The sequence below is a fragment of the Triturus cristatus genome, chromosome 7, assembly GCF_964204655.1.
Source record: "Triturus cristatus chromosome 7, aTriCri1.1, whole genome shotgun sequence".
In the NCBI taxonomy this organism is placed as follows: domain Eukaryota; kingdom Metazoa; phylum Chordata; class Amphibia; order Caudata; family Salamandridae; genus Triturus; species Triturus cristatus.
Window position 1 is genome coordinate 1,178,330,278 of NC_140590.1, and position 18,223 is coordinate 1,178,348,500.

Sequence of the window (18,223 nt, forward strand, 5' to 3'; positions counted from 1 at the left end):
GGATTCAAACATCTCGTATTCACAAACCCACCGTGATTACAGTGGTGAATTTGTGAATACGTGCACACAGAGGGCACCTTAGAGGTGTGTGTAGGCTGACTGGTCTCTGCCAGCCCGCCACCCGAGAAAGATTTCTGATCTCCCAGGGTGAGGGCCTTTGCCCTCAGGAGGTCAGAAACAAAGACTGCACGGGTAGAGGGTGTTAACACCCCCTCGATCAGGATGACCTACTGATTAGCACTACTAAGCCGGTGAGCTAGTCAGGTAGGCATGACTCTGAGTACATGTATTGCTTTATTTTTTAAACATGTAATGCAGTATAGTCCTGGGGCACAGGGATCTAGATGTGTGAGAGTGCATGAGACACACCAGACCCTGCCTGAACTCTATCGCCATTTCTATTGCAAGGCCGACATGGGATAAATTCATCCATGGTTCAGTCAGCCTTTCAGAGATGGTTCTAACACATGACTGACTGTGCCTCATCCTATTAAACTTTGTGTCATATATTTGAATCTGAACAAGGTCTTCTAGCCTTTCACATGCAAGGATTGCTACTCTTTCCCTACTCGCATCTTAAGGGTGATCCTGGCATGTGATCATCAATGCATCACTCCTGCCATCCTATCAATGGCCATACCATCACATGCTACACTCTGCTGACTTTTCAGAGATGATTCGGACAGGTGACTGCAGTACTGCTAAGTAGCCATATCCCATGTGTGACACAGTAACACAGTTCAGGCTGTTTACTCACAGCGCACTGCCTTTTGACAGATTTGCTTTTCTCCATTACAAGTTGGTCTTAAACATTTCAGCAAGTGAAGTGCTGTTTGCTAATAATCAAGAATTGGCTGAGGGGTTTACCCTTGGCATTGGGCCTTTAGGCAGATATGTGACTGAATGGTTTGTATTGCTGGGGAACAGTCAGAGGCAAACATGCAAATGATAAAGTACAGATAACAGTTTGACTAGTCACACAAGTTCGCTTAGGTAATCGCTAAAGTTACACAAATAGAGATTTGAAACACAGCATTTGAATGCTAGGATTCAGAATGACTGGTTTTGATCTCAGCACACGAAAAACACACCAGAGAGGTCAGGACCATGTCACGGACTTCTGACTTTCAAAGGTACAATCCCTGCAACAGTAAAATTTACTTGCCAGCGGGGTCAAGTAAAACGGTCAATGCATTCAACCCCAATAATTTGTTGTTGCCAATAGTGAGTCAAAGTGATACTGCAAGGCAAGCTCACCTCTAATGGCAACTTCCCCCACATCTAATCCGAGCTCAGTTACTGACACAAAATGTGTTCTCACAAAAGTACTATCTCCTTTCTATACTTCTAATGCCATCCCCACCATGGACTCACTTGGATACACGACGATAGCTTACTGGCCTCCCTGACCTCAATCCATCCACTGGTTGTTGGTGCCTCTCCCATTGGGCATCCAAATGTCCATTGCTCACCTTCACATAGTCGTTCTCCTGAATGTTGGTACCCTTCACCCGTAGCTGACAGGCCTGTGTGTCAAAGTCTATAGTCTCTACGCAGATAGTCAATGTTGTCCGCACCCGGTTGCTGCCCACGCTACCTGTCACCGATTCGGTTTGCACCTTTCTAGAACACAAGAGGCAAAAGAAAGGAAAATTCAAATTAACCACTCAATCAAGATTGCAGGGCAAGGCCTTGAGCCTCAAGATTTCATAGATAACCTCTATTCAAATCATGCCACATCACTGAACACTAGACATGCCATGTGTGATAGATTGTTGTGCTACTACTGCACGCAAGAGAGTAAAAAGAAGCTGTCATGGCTCTGCTTAGGAGTAAAGTATACACAATCTATACATGATCTACAACATAGGTACTCACAAACATTTTCAATTTTTATCGGAGGAGCCGCGGTTGCACAGATGGAAGGGACTTGTTCCTAATATTTGATGATATTCACCTGGAACCGTATGTGGGCAGGAGGAGGAAATATTACAAACCCCCATCTAGGGGTATCCCAATAAAACCGTCAAGTGTAAAAATTACACTCTTTGGATTACAGAGAACACGTGGCCCAAAACTTGGAGAGGTCCTCTGCATCTGCAGCCTTAAAAACCCTTCATTGGCTTCCGCTGCATAAGAGAGTACTCTAAGATGCTCCTAATCACCTTTAGAGCCTCACTTAAACTGGGACCAAAGTACCTCTCGTCAAGGTTCACCCCCTACATTACAACCAGGACCCTTAGGTCCTCGTCAGCTAACCTCCTCAAACCACCCAGTTTTAGATGCAAAACAAAGGAAGGCAAAACAATGGCCGTCTTGGGTACCAAAGCCTGGAACTTGTTGACAATTCCTCTGAGATTGTTTAAAAACTGAAACACAATATAGGAAGGCACTGAAAACTTGGATATTCGGATCCTCAGATGAATTCTGTCTTTCACACATTTAAGATCGCCTGAGCTTCTTCTCACCTCCAAACCATCGCCAGAATGCGCCTTCGGAGTGGCAGTTAGCGCTTTATAAATACCTCATTCAATTCAATTTTTATGAAGAAACAAAAGAGAGGTCCTTCTGCAAGGTGGTGAGGTCGATGACCCAGACTATAAAGTCACACTATTTATTATATTAATATCTGGGTGGACACCACCAATAGTGATTATTTATACATGTACTACTTCGATATGGGAGTGAAAAAAAACCTTATCTAGTTGTCCTGAAGAAGGTGAGATTAATTTAATAACATCAACCGAAACGTGTCAACGCAAAGATAAACTGGATCCGATCACGAGGAATCACTGGGATGAATGAAGTTTTGTATTCACCAGGATACTAAGTGTATGCTCAAAGTCAGATCAGATTATGCAACAACACTTTAACAAATGTGCAATAGGGACTCCCTGTTAGGACTCGTGGTCTTCTTTATTACATCAATTGTCTCTTTTATATTTACTTGTTGAGTATATAGGTTTTTAGTGTATATGTTATAGTTGAATTGTTTTATTTTCATGTGTCTTGTTTTTAAGCAATGTGTATAAATTGAATTTATGATATTATAAGAAAATTATATATATTTTTTTAAATTGGTGATGTTATAGCTCTAATTTGGTGGTATATTGGTAACTAGTTGGGGGTTCGAATAAGTATATCTAGCCCAGTGTAGTGGAATGCAACCATGTGGTGATGGTGAATGATTGTGTATAAAAACTTCAGTCCTCAAAGGGAAAAGATGTTTCCTCTACTGTCGAGTAGTGCCCTGTTCCCTTTGATTGTGGGGCCACCTCTCTAGTTTGGCCTGTTGTGTGACGAGGCCTGCATTGATGCCAGCAGGGTGGCAGGTATTGGCGACGTATAATAGCAACCCAGGCCACTCACACGGTGAATATAACAACTGACTTACCTCTTAGTTCACTATTTGCATTGATGCCAAGGTTTGGGGGGAGGGAGCATGAATGCTTCTAAATTCATGTTTGCTAACTATTGTGTAAAAAAATATATATATACTTCTCAATGCCCTTATATACTAAGGTGAAACGTTTCTGCATGTTAAAGAAATGCACTTTAAGGGATTTTATTCGAGACTTTCACATTTTTTTCATGTTTGTTGCAAGAGGTCTTTAAAAAAAGAATGTGGTCCTAAAGTTAGGTGTTGCAGGACACCTCTACTTCTTTTCTTTTACTTTAGTTAATAAGTTAGTTTAGTTGGAAATAAATGCTTGTCCCTTTAACATCTTCTGGAATATTAGTGCTCCCTCAATGAAACAGCAGCCCAGCGCTGTTGTTTACCAGAGGGGCCACATGTAAAGGTCCGGAGGGCCACATGTAAAGATTCGGAGGGGCACATGCAGCCCCCGTGCCGTACTTGGAGTATAACTACTCTACACATTCTCTGTGAGGGAAGTGCGCATGACTGCTTCTCGAGCTGTAGCTGGTTGGTGGGTGAAAATTGTGCAGAAAATTATACATGCTGTTTCTTTGTGAGGGAAACTTAGGAGGCCTACTATCATGATGGCCCTTTTGTGATTTCAAGAAGCTGGCATTTCTCCTGCCTGTTCTGTACTTCTACTATAAGTGAGGGTTGATTGAACTGCTGCCATTATTGTACCTGTATGATATGCGCATGAGGAGCTTTCATTGTTGCTGCCCTTGTTTTGTGTGCGAGTTACATGTTCATTGCTGCTTGCTATAGTGTACTAAGGTATTTGCAACACCGAATCAAGGAGAGTGGAAGAAAACCATATGAAAATGAGGATCCCAAACTGGTTCTCTAGTAAGACCCTCAACAGTGATGTTCGGTTGGTGGTGTTTTCCACTGATGTACTAATAACTGGAAGTAACATCATTGGGTCTCTCCTGCACCAGGGGCAGACGACTTGTGTCCGAGACATTTGAGGGATCCTTTCCAAAAAAGGTACTTAAAAATTGCCTACCATCTTTAAACAATTTATTCAAAGATATATTTGAGATAGGGGCAAGGTTAAAAACGATATGCGATCTGTTATGGGGAGTGATTAGGTATCCCTCACATCGGTTTAAAAAAAAGGGAAAGAAACTGGTCAACATGTTTCAGCCATATTTGCGCCCTCTTGGGTCATTGGCTTTCGTCAGGACCATGAACAAGTTCTCCGGATCTCTCTTTTAGGATACAGGATATTTTCCAGATTTCAGGAGTACTTTCTTACATGGAGAGTCTTTTTGGACATTATGTCTTTTTCCTAATGGTAGATGGATGGGGTCCTAGCGGTAGATGGAAAGTTAGCGGTTTCCGTATTAAGGATCTGGTCGCGTCTCGAAAAGCCCTTCCCGGCCGCGCTTTTCTAGACGCGGACAGATGCTTAATACAGGAAACTGTTACTTTCAGTCATTAGTACGTCAGTGAAAAACACACAACCGACCAAACATCACTGTTGAGTATCCTACTAGAGAACCAGTTGGGAATCCTCATTTTCAAATTGTTATATTCCACTCTCCTTGATTCGGTGTTGCGTTACGAGGGAAGCGGAGTGGAACGCCTAAAAGCTTCACACCCCCCCATTGATTTTTGAATAGGTACCAAGGTATTTGGCAAGAACAGTTTTGTTCCATTCTGGTGTGGGGGGGGGAGGGGGCGGTAGGGTGTGTGTGTGGGGGGGGGGGAGTGAGTGGTGTGTGTGTGGTGTGTGTGTGTGTGTGCATGTGCGTGTCAGAGAAAGAGAAAAGATTGTACTGCAGCTGTATGGGCGACACCTGTACTATGAGTGATGGAAGCATGGGTAGTCTGCTCTCTAAATCCCTCTAGAGCAGTGGTTCTTAACCTGTGGTCCAGGGACCCCTGGGGGTCCACGACGCCTGTTCACACACTGCTTGAAAACTAAAAGGCTATTAACAGACTAATAAAGTGCACATAAATAAAGTAGCAACATTTTATATTGGAAATGTTAAAATGTTCTGTAAATGTGGAGGAATTTGAAATTGGAGGCTAAAAATTAAGTTGGTTTCCTCAGATTCATTTGTGGGAGCAGTACAACTGCATCAAATAGAATACAGAATGGACGATGGGTAGCCTTAATTGAATTTAGAAAAGCTCCAACGTACCAAATGGAATTAAAATTTGGATTTGTTTTCTATATTTAATTGTGAATTAAATACAAAATGTCATCATTTGCACGATGAAAGCTTATTTCTGTAATTTTGTGTTTTGCGGTTCAAATGTAATGTCTTAGGCTGGGGTCCCCGGATTCCTATAATTATTCATTTGGGGTCTCAGGATTCCAGTAATGCTTAAGTGTGGGTCCACAGAAGTCATAAGGTTAAGAATCACTGCTCTAGAGGAACAACTTCTGCAAAATCTATAGTTTTGATTTTGAATAGCAAAAACCTGACTTTTTTCCCCCACACAAAAACACAAATAGCCATGGGCACGTAAGAGGATAAGACAGCATACTAAAGTGGTCAGTTAATGGAGCCATCTCCTTCCCTCAGTCCCCCATAGGCATTTAAAGCATCCTTATGGTGTAAGGGGCACGAAAACACAACAGGTTACCTCCCCAGAAATTCTCTTCAATTACTAGGAGCACTGTGAATATACCTAGGGTGTATAATTACTTTGCAATTATACAACATGACATTACTAAGTCCCTTAGCCTCCTCTCATTCCACAAACACACACAGTTCACAAAGACCTTCTAAGAACTTCAATCAATCTCATTAGGGCTATCACATAATCTTCCGACAAAACAGCATAGGAGAACTTTGTTTTCCAGTTCACCCCATGCTCAACCTTTTAATCTATTTGAGGTTATGTATCAGAGACAGTTGGGTCGGCATGAACCTGGCTTTGTTCCTGTGCAAACCTGTATGTCATTTACTATTTGAGTAAAGTAATTAGGAAGGTATTCTCCCACCGCCCATGATGTACCAAGGAGACATACTCACCTGTCCAGCCCCCGACTAAGGCAGCACAGACCTCCACCATTCTCAAAACTCACTGTCCAACTATTTATTAGAAGAAAGGGCAAACATCTGTACAGTTTTGTAGCAGGTCATCCTAACACAGCTCATTGGCAGGTCAGAAGAACTTATTTAATATTGTGCTTTGGCCTAAAGTAGTTTGACAAGCGTGAAGGAGACTATGTGAATCCACAAATTGTTGTTACTTTCAATGACCTTTCCATGGGAGGGGAAATTCGAAATCAGCAAAACTGTCTGCATTCTGAAGATTTTTTAAGAGGCTGGTATACTATTGCCTTTATACCGTAAGAACAAATGTTACTTACCTGTAAACTGTAGTTCTCCAGTATTGGTGTCTTTCATAGATTCACATGCTTGAATATTCCCCGTCGTCGAAGTGGGAGTCCCACGGTATATATAAAAAGCAATAAGTATCATGTATATATATATACATACATAACCACATAAGAGTATATGCATATCCAAATAAACTTTATATATATATATAGTTCAAATAACATATCAAGTTAAAATACCATAGGATAGCATTGAGACATAAGAAAGCATTGAGAAAAAAGAATCACTTTACTGACATATCACTGTCATTTTATAGTCCAAACTCCAGCCAATCAGGCGCTAGCACCCTCTAGAACCTTCTCCTCAGAGGCTCAGACCCTCAGATTTTCGAGCACGAGAGTGACCAAAGAGCCGAAAGAGGAGAAGAGAGCCTCTGAGGGGAGGAGGGTGGGTCGCATGTGAATCTATGAAAGACACCAATACTGGAGAACCACAGTTTACAGGTAAGTAACATTTGTTCTTCTCCAGTATTTGGGGTGTCTTTCATAGATTCACATGCTTGAATAGAATAGTAAGCAGTAAAACAGTATTCGGCTGACCAAGCCGTATTGATATTGCATGAAATACAATGACAATGTATTTAGAACGCAATTAAGAATATCCCAGGAGGTGGGAAGTAGCAGAGGCTCACCTTATTTAAACAGATTCCGTAGAACTGCCTGTCCCACAGCCGTGTCTGCTTCATTAATGGATTCCAGACAGTAGTGCTTCGTAAACGTGTGCCTGCTGGACCACGTAGCCGCCCGGCATATCTGATGGATGGGCACACCAGCGAACAGGGCAGTGGAAGATGATATAGCCCTCGTTGAATGAGCTCTCACTCCCGAAGACAGAGGCTTACCAGCCCTTTGATGGCAAAAAGAGATTGCTGATGAAACCCAACGGGCAATCGTGGGTTTGGTGACCGATTGCCCTTTGCAAGCACGCCCGTAGGCCACAAACAACTGGTCAGATTTGCGAAAGGATTGAGTTCTGCTAATGTAGAATTTAAGACATCTCTTCAAGTCCAGAGAGTGTAAGCTTTGCTCCGCCGGAGTTTGTGGATGCGGGAAAAAAGTTTTTAAGAGCACTGGTTCGTTAAGATGGAAATCGGATGGCACTTTAGGTATAAAAACCGGATTAGTGCGGAGAATGACACAGTCCGATCTGAATTGAAGGAACGGAGGTTTTATTGTAAAGGCGTGAATGTCACTGACTCTGCGGGAAGAGGTCAGAGCAAGGAGGAGGGCCACTTTCCAAGTTAAAAATTTGACATCCGCTGAGTGGATAGGTTCGAAGGGCGCCTTCATGAGCTGAGCCAGCACGATGTTCAGGCGCCACGTGGGTGGAGGACGCCGGATGGGCGGGAACATTCGGAAGAGACCCTTGAAAAATTGCTGTATGACTCTGGATGAATAGAGAGAGGACGAGCCGTCTTGTCGGAAGCGAGATATTGCCGCTAGAAAGACCTTTAAGGTAGAATGCGATAATCCAGACTGCGCTAGTTGTAGGAAGAACGGCAGAATGTGTTCTGGGGGAGCGTGCACAGGATGTATGTGGGCGGAAGCACACCAAAGACAAAATCGCTTCCATTTGAGCTTATACGTTTTCACTGTGGATGGAGCTCTTGCTTTAGCTAACACCTCCCTGCAGGCTGGAGGAATGTTCAAATGAGCAAATTCAAGGTGCTCAGGTTCCAAGCCGACAAGCTGAGAGAGCTGGGATTCGGATGGCATATCCGACCATTGTTCATTGTCAGCAGATCCGGCTTCAGGTGAAGAAGGATGGGCTCGCATTGGGATAGGAGAAGCAACTCCGAAAACCATGCTTGCCGAGGCCACCGTGGAGCTATGAGGAGTACATGGCACGGTTGTTGTCTCATCTTCCGCAACACTCGCAGAATCAGAGGAATCGGCGGAAAAGCGTACGCAAATATCCCGTACCAATTGATCGAAAGGGCATTTCCGCATGACCCTTTGTGGGGAAACCAGCTTGCGTAGGACCGGCATTTTGTATTCTGAGGGGTTGCGAAGAGGTCGATTGTCGGGTGACCCCAGAGGTTGAAGACAAATTCCAGAGTCGGTTGATGTAACTCCCACTCGTGGGTTGATGATGCTGACCGACTGAGTGCATCCGCCAGAGTATTGGAAATGCCGGGCAGATGAATTGCCTGTAACGTTATCTGATGGAGTATGGCCCAACTCCAAATCCTCTGCGCCAGACGGGAGAGCAGTGGAGATCTTGTCCCGCCCTGTTTGTTCAGGTAGTGCATGCAAGTGGTGTTGTCCGTCTGAATGAGGACTGACTTCCCCTGGAACTAGAGGCGGAAGGATTTCAACGCCAAGAAAATGGCCATCAGTTCCAATCTGTTGATGTGCCAGCAACGTTGAGCCGTTGACCATTGGCCCTTGACGGATAGATCTTGAAAATGTGCGCCCCAACCCTCCATGGATGCGTCCGTGGTAAGGACGAGTTCTGGGGTTGTCAACAGAAAAGAGGTTCCTGCTGCGATGTTGGCAGGACGGGTCCACCAATGCAGCGCTTGAGCCATGCGGGGTGACACCACGAGCTGATCGTTGAAGGAACCGGAAACCTGGCGCCACTGCTTGTCTAATTCCTCCTGAATGATACGACTCTTTAGTCTGCAATGAGGGATCAAAGCGATGCAGGAGGATGCCATTCCCAGAAAGGATTTCAATGTGCGGACTGAAACTGACTGCTTTGCTGCGATGGAGCTTGCAAGCTGTTGAATCCGTTCTTGACGCTCTGCTGAAGCGAAAGCCATGGCTGTGCTCGTATTGATAGAAGCGCCGAGAAAAGTCTTGCACGTAGTCGGCGTGAGTTGAGATTTTCGCACATTGATCGACAAACCCAGGGACTGGAACAGATCGAGACAGCGCTGGGTATCGAGGGCCGCTTGGTGGGAGGATTGAGATTTGATGAGACAATCGTCCAGGTAAGGGTATATTTGAATACCCGCTTGCCGTAAATGAGCCACCACCGGGGCCAGGAATTTTGTAAAGACCTGTGGGGCTGAGCAGAGTCCGAAGGGTAGGACTTTGAATTGGTAATCTTTGTGACCCACTCGAAATCGTAGGTATTTCCTGTGGCGTGGCAGAATGGGCACATGGAAATATGCATCCTGCAGATCGATCGTTGTCATGAAATCCTCCTGAGAGAAGAATTGGAGGATGTCCTTTAATGTGAGCATTCGGAAGGACTGGGTCTTGAGAAATTTGTTGAGCAACCTTAGATCGAGGATGGGACGCCACTCCCCTGATTTCTTTAGTATGAGGAAAAAACGGGAATAGAACCCCAACCCTCTTTGATATTTCGGAACCACTTCGATGGCACCCTTGTTTAACATTATCTGGATCTGATTGAAAAGTTCTTTGAGATGGGCGGGAGGAGGTCCGGATGGAGGGGTGCGTGGAGGAACCTTCACAAACTCTAGGGCGTGGCCCCTTGAAATAATATCCAGAACCCAGCGGTCCGAAGTGATTGAGGACCAAGTTGAAAAGAACTGGGAGATTTTTCCTCCAACAGGAACTAGAGGACAACTGGGAAAAGGGAACTTCTGCCGTACACAGTCACTGTTTTTTGGTTGAATTCCCCCTGTAATTTGACTTCCCTCTATATGATTTGCCAGCTTGCTGTCTGTAGGACTGCTGTGGTTGTGAAGAGTACCGCTGTTGCCCTTGGTTGTAGGAGCGGTACTGGGAAGAGGACCCACGAAAAGATGAGGAGGTGCCGCGGCCGCGCGCACCTCGAAAGGGCTGCTTCCTAAACTGAAGAGTGCCGAGGGAACGAGCCGTATCCGTGTCCTTTTTTATGGTTTGCAAAGCATCTTCCACATGCTGGCCGAATAATGACTCTCCGTCATACGGCATGTCCAAAATCTTAGCCTGGACCTCTTGCCGAAATGAGGTTGATCGAAGCCAACCCTGTCTTCTTAGGACAGCTGCTCCCGCCAATTGACGGAAACCGGTGGATGCGATGTCAACAGAGCAGTCAATGATCTCGGATGACGCCCTCTCACCCTCTTGCAGGATCTTTTGAGCTTCCGCTCTAGAATCTTCCGGTATAAGCTTGACCAGAGCAGCCATGTCCGACCACATCTGTCTATCGTAACGGCCGAGGATTGCCAAAGAATTCGCAGCCCGGACCGTTGTTGACGCCATGGTTGAGAACTTCTTGCCGATGGCATCCAGGCGACGGCCGTCGCGATCCGGAGGCGCCGACATTGGAGATGATGGATTTTTGGAGCGGCGCTGTGCCGCTTGTGTAATCACTGAGTCCGGCTTAGGTTGAGACACCAAGCAGGCTGGGGAAGAATCCGGAGCTTTGTACTTTTTCTCCAGGCGTGGGAGCACCGCCGGAATAGAATTAGGCGTTTTCATTAACTTTATACCTTCATTCCATATGAAGTCTATAATGGGCACAGCTCGTACTTGTTTCTGAGGCTGGGACTTGAAATCGTACAAGAAACAGTCCTCTTCCCTAACCACCATGGGAAGGTGAAAGCGTTGCGCTGCTCTTTCCATCAGCTGATGGAACCCTGTTATGTCGACAGGTGGCGAGTTGACTGGCGACCTTGGCGGTGATGCGGGCGAATTGATTTGGTAGTCATCCCAGTCCGCCATAGAGTCGTCCTCCGGAAGCTCACCCTCTTCCGTATCTAGATTATCCATATTATCATCCGCTGCATTGGAAGGCAGTGCAGGTGTGGAGGGCGTAGGTATCGTCGGCAATATAGGAGGAGGTGGAACCTCAGATGGCGCTTCACGTGGAGAACTTTGAGAGGATGCTGGAAAGCGACGATTATAATCTTCCAACATGTATTGGAGGTTGGAAATAAGCCGCACAGGAAGCTGCACCATAGGAACCGGAGCAGGGGGATGTTGCTCTTGTTCCTGATCGTAGTAGTCATCCTCCTCAAAGTCTTGGCACTTTATATGGAGCTCAGAGGGACTATGAGCATCCGGAAAAGCAGACTGATCGCCCTCATCCGAATCAGAATCGTCCTCATCCCCCAAAGGAAATAGTTGACGGGGTGGTCGAGGTCCCGGTGGCAACATAACTGGGTCTAGTACAGCCTTACGACGTAGCAGCAAGGAGCCGTCCACAGACCCCGGTGCTGGCGTTGACATTGGCACCAATGGCATTGTCGCAAAATTTGACCCCACCGTCGTCGAGGCGATCGTCGACGAAGTAGTCGACGACGGAGCTGCCGTCGACGAGGAGGCTGCCGTCGACGAGGAGGCTGCCATCGACAGGGTGGCTGCCGTCGACGGGGTGGCTGCCGTCGACGGGGTGGCTACCGTCGACGGGGTGGCTACCGTCGACGGGGTGGCTACCGTCGACGGGGTGGCTGCCGTCGACGAGGCTGTCGTCGACGATGAAGACTTCCTCTTCTTCTTTTTAACCATCGTCGACGGAGTTGTAAACGTCGACGGAAGCTCCAGCTTCCCAGTCGTCGACGAAGAGGTGAGTGGTATCGTCGACGAGATAGTTTTCAGGGAAACACATACTACCGTCGACGGTGAAGACGTCGACGAAGTCATCGTCGTCGACGAAGGATATCTGCTCGATACCGTCGTCACCGTCGTCGACGAGGCTGATGAAGTAGCCGATCTCGTCGACGGAGGAGCCGTCGACGGGCCCGTCGACGGTTTTGAACGTTTCTGACTGGAAACATGTACTGACGGAGTCATAGACGCCTGAGAGCTAAGTCTCGGGGGCGCTGGCGTGGTAACAGAGACTTTGCCTGTAGACACTTCCTCAAGATGAAGTCTCTTCTTTTTTAGAAAAGGAGATGGCAAGTCCTGGACACTTCTACGCTTTGAAGAGACTCCTGTCTTGATAGAGGCTACACTCTCCACCTCAGAAAGGGGGTTATCTGTCTCCTTTAGTTTTTGAAGCCATATTAAAAGGCGACCTTCTCTATCTTTCAAAGTTTTTTGAGAGAAGGTTCTGCAGATCTTACAGTTGGCCACCTTATGATCAGGATACAGACAATAAATACATTTCTCATGGGGATCCTCAGAGAAAAGTCTTGACTTTCCGCAAGATGAACATGGACGGAAAAGAGATTTCTTACTTGTAGACATGATGAGAGACAAAAAACCTCAAACCAGATCAAGAACTGAGCAGAGCTCAGGGAGACTCCCTTCACACGACGTGCGGTAGAAAATCTGAGGGTCTGAGCCTCTGAGGAGAAGGTTCTAGAGGGTGCTAGCGCCTGATTGGCTGGAGTTTGGACTATAAAATGACAGTGATATGTCAGTATAGTGATTCTTTTTTCTCAATGCTTTCTTATGTCTCAATGCTATCCTATGGTATTTTAACTTGATATGTTATTTGAACTATATATATATAAAGTTTATTTGGATATGTATATACTCTTATGTGGTTATGTATGTATATATATATATATACATGATACTTATTGCTTTTTATATAAACCGTGGGACTCCCACTTCGACGACGGGGAATATTCAAGCATGTGAATCTATGAAAGACACCCCAAATACTGGAGAAGGTAACTTTACCCAGAGCTAACGCTGAATTAATTAGTAGCGGGTACAAGAGAGGCAATTATCTCAGGTAGCTGCTTGAGTAGTCAACCAGGGCAGCTATCCAAAGAGGAGCCCGAACAGCTCTTTTTAATAAGAAAACAACTGGTCATTTGAGATACTGGCTGAAAGCAGAGAGCAGCAGATTTGGGCCAGTCCAAGACCACTGTGAAGTGAAACTGAATAAATGGTTCTGCTATCCAGGGTTTTCTGAATAAACATTAATTCCGCCCATCTCATGATGCCTGAGAAGGGGAAAAGGATTCTCCAGATACATGGTTGAAAAGTTTATAGAAAACCCAAAATACACTTCTCTAGAAGCAGACAAAAAGCTTAGTTTACGTTGTTGGGCTTAGGAATTTGTTCCGAGTATGATAATTTGCCTTATTTCCTGGATTTTAGTTGTATACCAGCGTCGTTCTAATCAACAAATCACTTTTTCTAATTGTTGCCCTGAGCAGAACATGGAGGCATGATTCTGCATTGTGGAAATCAAATGAGTTTTAAAAGGCATCCTACTATCAGAAGGTCAGTGGCAAAGAAAAGCTCAGTTTAGAAAGAATGGCATCAGAGTCTCTGACAGATCTGAGATCAGGGTGGAGTTATTGGTTATTTCACATCTGATGGTGCAGTTGTTGATGCTGCCTCCCCCCAAACCTTATGCGATAGTGGAGCAATGCTGGTCATTAGTCTCTCCCCTCAAAATGCTCTCAACATACCGGATGGTGGAGGCACGCAGGCTGTCGCCCACTTGCAGCAGGTTGTATGTGTGCCACATGTCTTCAGCTTCATCTGGGATCAACGTCACTTGTCTGGCGATGACCAGAAAAGGGGGGAGAGAAGAGAATAACCAAAAAAAAGAAAAAAAAGTTAGTCTCAGTATGGCGAGTCATATTTTCTATTATTAAAACCTGCAGCAGTAAGTGATGGGAAACCCTTTGTACCCTCTGTGTAGTTTAATTTACATGATTTACAGTACAACCAGAGTCTAGATATACCAACCGATGAAATAAAGGTAGGTCAGACAATGAAAGCAAATATTTTTTACCCAATAGCTGACAACATACAAGTGATTTGAACTCTATATAAGAGCAAAAGCTTTGCACCTTCCCATGTGTACATTACTACCATGTGTTTTAAACAGTCAACAAAACACTTCATAGGGCTTCTAACATTTTGTTACCCCGTTTTAACCTTTCTCCTTAAATGAGAGAGAACAAACTGTAATCTCATTATTCATCATGAGAGGCACCCTGGTGGCAAGTAAAAATTATATTTCTATCGCACAGTGGCAGTCGCCACGCCACTGTGTAGTTACAGTTAGATCCGACTTTCTATAGGAAGAGCGCATTTTGTTTTTCTAATAATTTGTTGCTATTTGACGAATCTTCATGAAAGTTTCCAGAATATAGTTCATCCACTTCAGCTTCTTCTGGGAAAGTTTTGTGGTGAGATGAGATGGAATGAGAAAAAGAGATGTCCCAAAACACGGTTTTCCACCATGCAATTTCAATAGGGAATTTTGACAGCACTACAGCCAAAATGGCTGAATGGAATTACACCAAATTTGGCGCAAAGCTAGATCTCTAACCAGAAACTGTACTTTTTATAATTCGTTGAGAATCCGTACAGTAGTTTGAGAAATTATGGTGTAACAGTTTTAGATATTTTGACAATTAAGCAGCAGTCCAAAAATTCAAGTCTCCTGGTTGGTTGAGCGAGTGCTCTGAGTGGCTGGCCTCAAAATTACCAGAAAGGTTGCAGAGGCAATTATATGACTTGGGGATTGTGTCTCATGTCAGGAAATTGTCGAACAAAAAAGAAATAAGGGGGCATGGTAGAGATAACCCGACACCTAGGCCTTGTGGGAGGGGTCTCAGAGGGACCCTACCTGTGGTCAAAATGTAATATCCACGTTTATTTGAGGACCTGCGGGACAACCTAAAGACCGGGGGAGAAACTAAACAAGCATTGGCATAGCCAACAGGTCTCGCCTTTGGGATCTTATAAGTGGTTAGTAATGCAGCATATTATCCTAGGTGCTGTGCTGCCATGGATTGAAGCATTGTCAGGCTTATCTGCACTTATTTTGCATCTGAGAAGGAGAAATAGTTTGTGTGGAGGGAATTAGGGGCTTCGGCTACATAGAGGGGTAAGAGGCAGGGGTTATAGCCCTAGGCTTTAGCATGTAAATTACCACAAGAAGTTGTTTTTTGCTTGAATGCCCTGAAAGGAAAGGTTAACATTATTGTTGCGACCCAAAACAACAAGAGCAATACTCTGGAATTAAGGCTTGGTCCCCTCAAAACCACAGGGGATCATTTCATTTAGTTCATTAAAGCTTTCGTTCAAAGCATGCAAAGACCCACGGGGAACTCCACTGTACACCTACAGGCGATTCTAGCAGAGAGAGAGCAGATCTCCCTCCTCCTCTACAGTGACCGGTTCACATCCCAGCGTGGGCTGTAAAAAAAAAATTCAAACAAATCGAAACGCAGCCAAAGAAAGTTTAAAGAGCCACATGGAAAGAGGCAGTGCATGAAGTGAGCCGTGAAGACAACAGCTTGGCGAAACTCACCCACGAGCTAGACTTGGGAAAAGCAGAAGACAACCTCACCATTTCTCAACCTTACTAACCGCTGTTAAACGATTTCGAAAGTTGAGAAGGCAACCCCAACCCCACACACAGACCATCTTCAGAAGTCTCGCTGATACTCTACAGCAAAGACAGTATTTCAAAGGATATGATGGGCAGAGCTAGTAAGTCTAACTCAGGAGGTCGATTAGCTCAGGCCCCCAGCCAAACCTTACCCAGAAAAGCAAACATCTGCAATATAGCCCCATAAAACAAGAAAGAAAGAAGGCAACTCCCGCCCAGTAGGAGCACAAACAAATTGGTTGCCGGCTCGCAGGGGATAGGGGCTGTGTGCTGGGAGATGACAGGGCTTGGGGCACCCTCCAAGGTCCCCCCAAAGAAAGATGTTGCAGTGGTGTGTCCAGAGTGGGATTTTGGTATCAAAAAACAATAAATAAATAAATAATAAAATAAAAAAAGTGGTGCAAGGCTGCCAAAAGGTTTAATAAATAAGCAGCCAGAGCAGGTCATTTATTATTCACTGCTCCCTAAATGCCCTTTGTGGCTAATTTACATATTCTTTCCAGCTTATTGTGCCCCAATCCGGGCAGGGGTACCACCAACTTGTTACACAAGTGTTGTGGGGAGCTGCAGGTTTACCGGCAGCCCCCCAAACATAAGTTATTCAAAATAACCCTATGTTTCCTAGTGTGTATACAACGTGACCTGAGGAAACTTATGGTGTTTATAAGCATTCCTAAAATTGAGTCATTTGTTCTTCATCATAAAGGTACAGGGACCCCTTGTGGTTGAACCTGTGGCTGTATAATGTGGCCTGACAAGTGTAAAAGAAATATATGGTCTGATTACGATGTCAGTCGGAGATCTAACCGACATCTGCCCCTGCGTTCCACCCGCTGCATTATGATGCTGCAGTTGGAGGCAGTGTGCGGAGGGACCGACCACTGCTGTTCAGACGGACTCAAGGAGCCTGACGGAATGCAATCCCTACAATAAGAGAGATGCCTTCGCAGACACCACAGTGGAGATTACGATGTCCCTTTTGGTCTGCCTTTCTATGGTGGTCTGACTGCCATAGAAAGGCAGAGGGAAACTGACATTGGGGGTCCCCTAGCAGGGCCCACTCTCTCCACTAAAAGGCATGGGGGACATCTGTGGAGCCCCCCCAAACATCCATGCACCTTCTGGCAGGCACCATGTGTCGACTATAAATAAAAAATAAAGAAAAGAGTACCACAGTAGCAGCATGCGTAGTCCGTATTTGTATTATTAATCTATTACTGAGATGGACATGGATAGGACACAGTTTTAACCAACCAAATTCTTTGCAATAAAATCCTGGCACACCTAGTCACAAATGGAAATAGTAGCAATGTGCATCTGAGAAGTATTTAATATCTATTAATGGCAAAGTATTTGTATCTGAAAGTAAAAAGGTTTTGTTGTTTGGACTGTTAGTAGATGTAGGACAGGAGATTTTTGACAATCTTTTGACGATCAATTGAGAAATACATAACACTTTGAGAACCCCGGCAGCATCTTGTGAATTTGGAGATATTGTTGACATTTACATTTGTAACCAATTTCTATTAATCATGCCTCAAAAAGATCCAAAAGCGACTTTTACTATGTTGTAATCCTACTTTAGCAGACGTTTTAACCACAGCTAAAGGGATGGAAAGAGAGAGTGTCTTTAAAGGCATTAGGAACGGAGGACTCATTTGCAACAACTTCAGTATGTGCTGTATAGGACAGAGACAAGCATAAACAATGGCAAGAAAAATGTATGTGCTATAATTGTTCATCTAAGCTGCACTTAATAAATATTTGCAATTGTCCTGAAATTGGAAAAGGATGTAACTGGTGTAAGATAGACTGACTTTTTCAGGGTTTCTGTAGGAGTGGGTGATGTACTATGTGTGTAAATGTTAACGCAGTTAAAGATGCTAAACACATTTTAATTTACAATTTGGTATTTACTGTTGAAGATGAATGTATGAACAAGCCAGTTAATAGGTTTAAGTGTCCCTTATGACCGGTTCAAATTGATAGTGTAGGCATGACTGTTATGATAGATTTGGACTCACTACGATTATATCAGATTTTTGGTTGGTTGGATAGGTCAATGCTTTAAAGCCCTATGCTATGTTCACAAAATCCTGCAGAGCAAAGGCCCAAGTAATCTTCTTCTTATGATCTTACCATATCACCCAAAACGCTGTCTAAGATCAGCTGGTGCAGGATTGGTTGGCGTTCCCAAATTCAATGGAAAGCGCCTTGGTGGTAGTTTTTT

At 44.7% G+C, this 18,223-nt stretch overlaps 1 protein-coding gene across 1 annotated transcript in view; it reads right to left on the reverse strand.

Annotated features, from left to right (window-relative positions):
- The window catches only part of PELO (pelota mRNA surveillance and ribosome rescue factor), a 151,720-nt gene that overhangs the window by 111,186 nt on the left and 22,311 nt on the right, over window positions 1-18,223 (reverse strand). The window contains exons 2-3 of the mRNA XM_085618496.1: window positions 14,054-14,146; window positions 1,473-1,623 (exon numbers count right to left, since the gene is read on the reverse strand). Coding sequence (XP_085474622.1) covers window positions 1,473-1,623; window positions 14,054-14,146 — 244 coding nt within the window. The remainder of the gene's footprint in view (window positions 1-1,472; window positions 1,624-14,053; window positions 14,147-18,223) is intronic.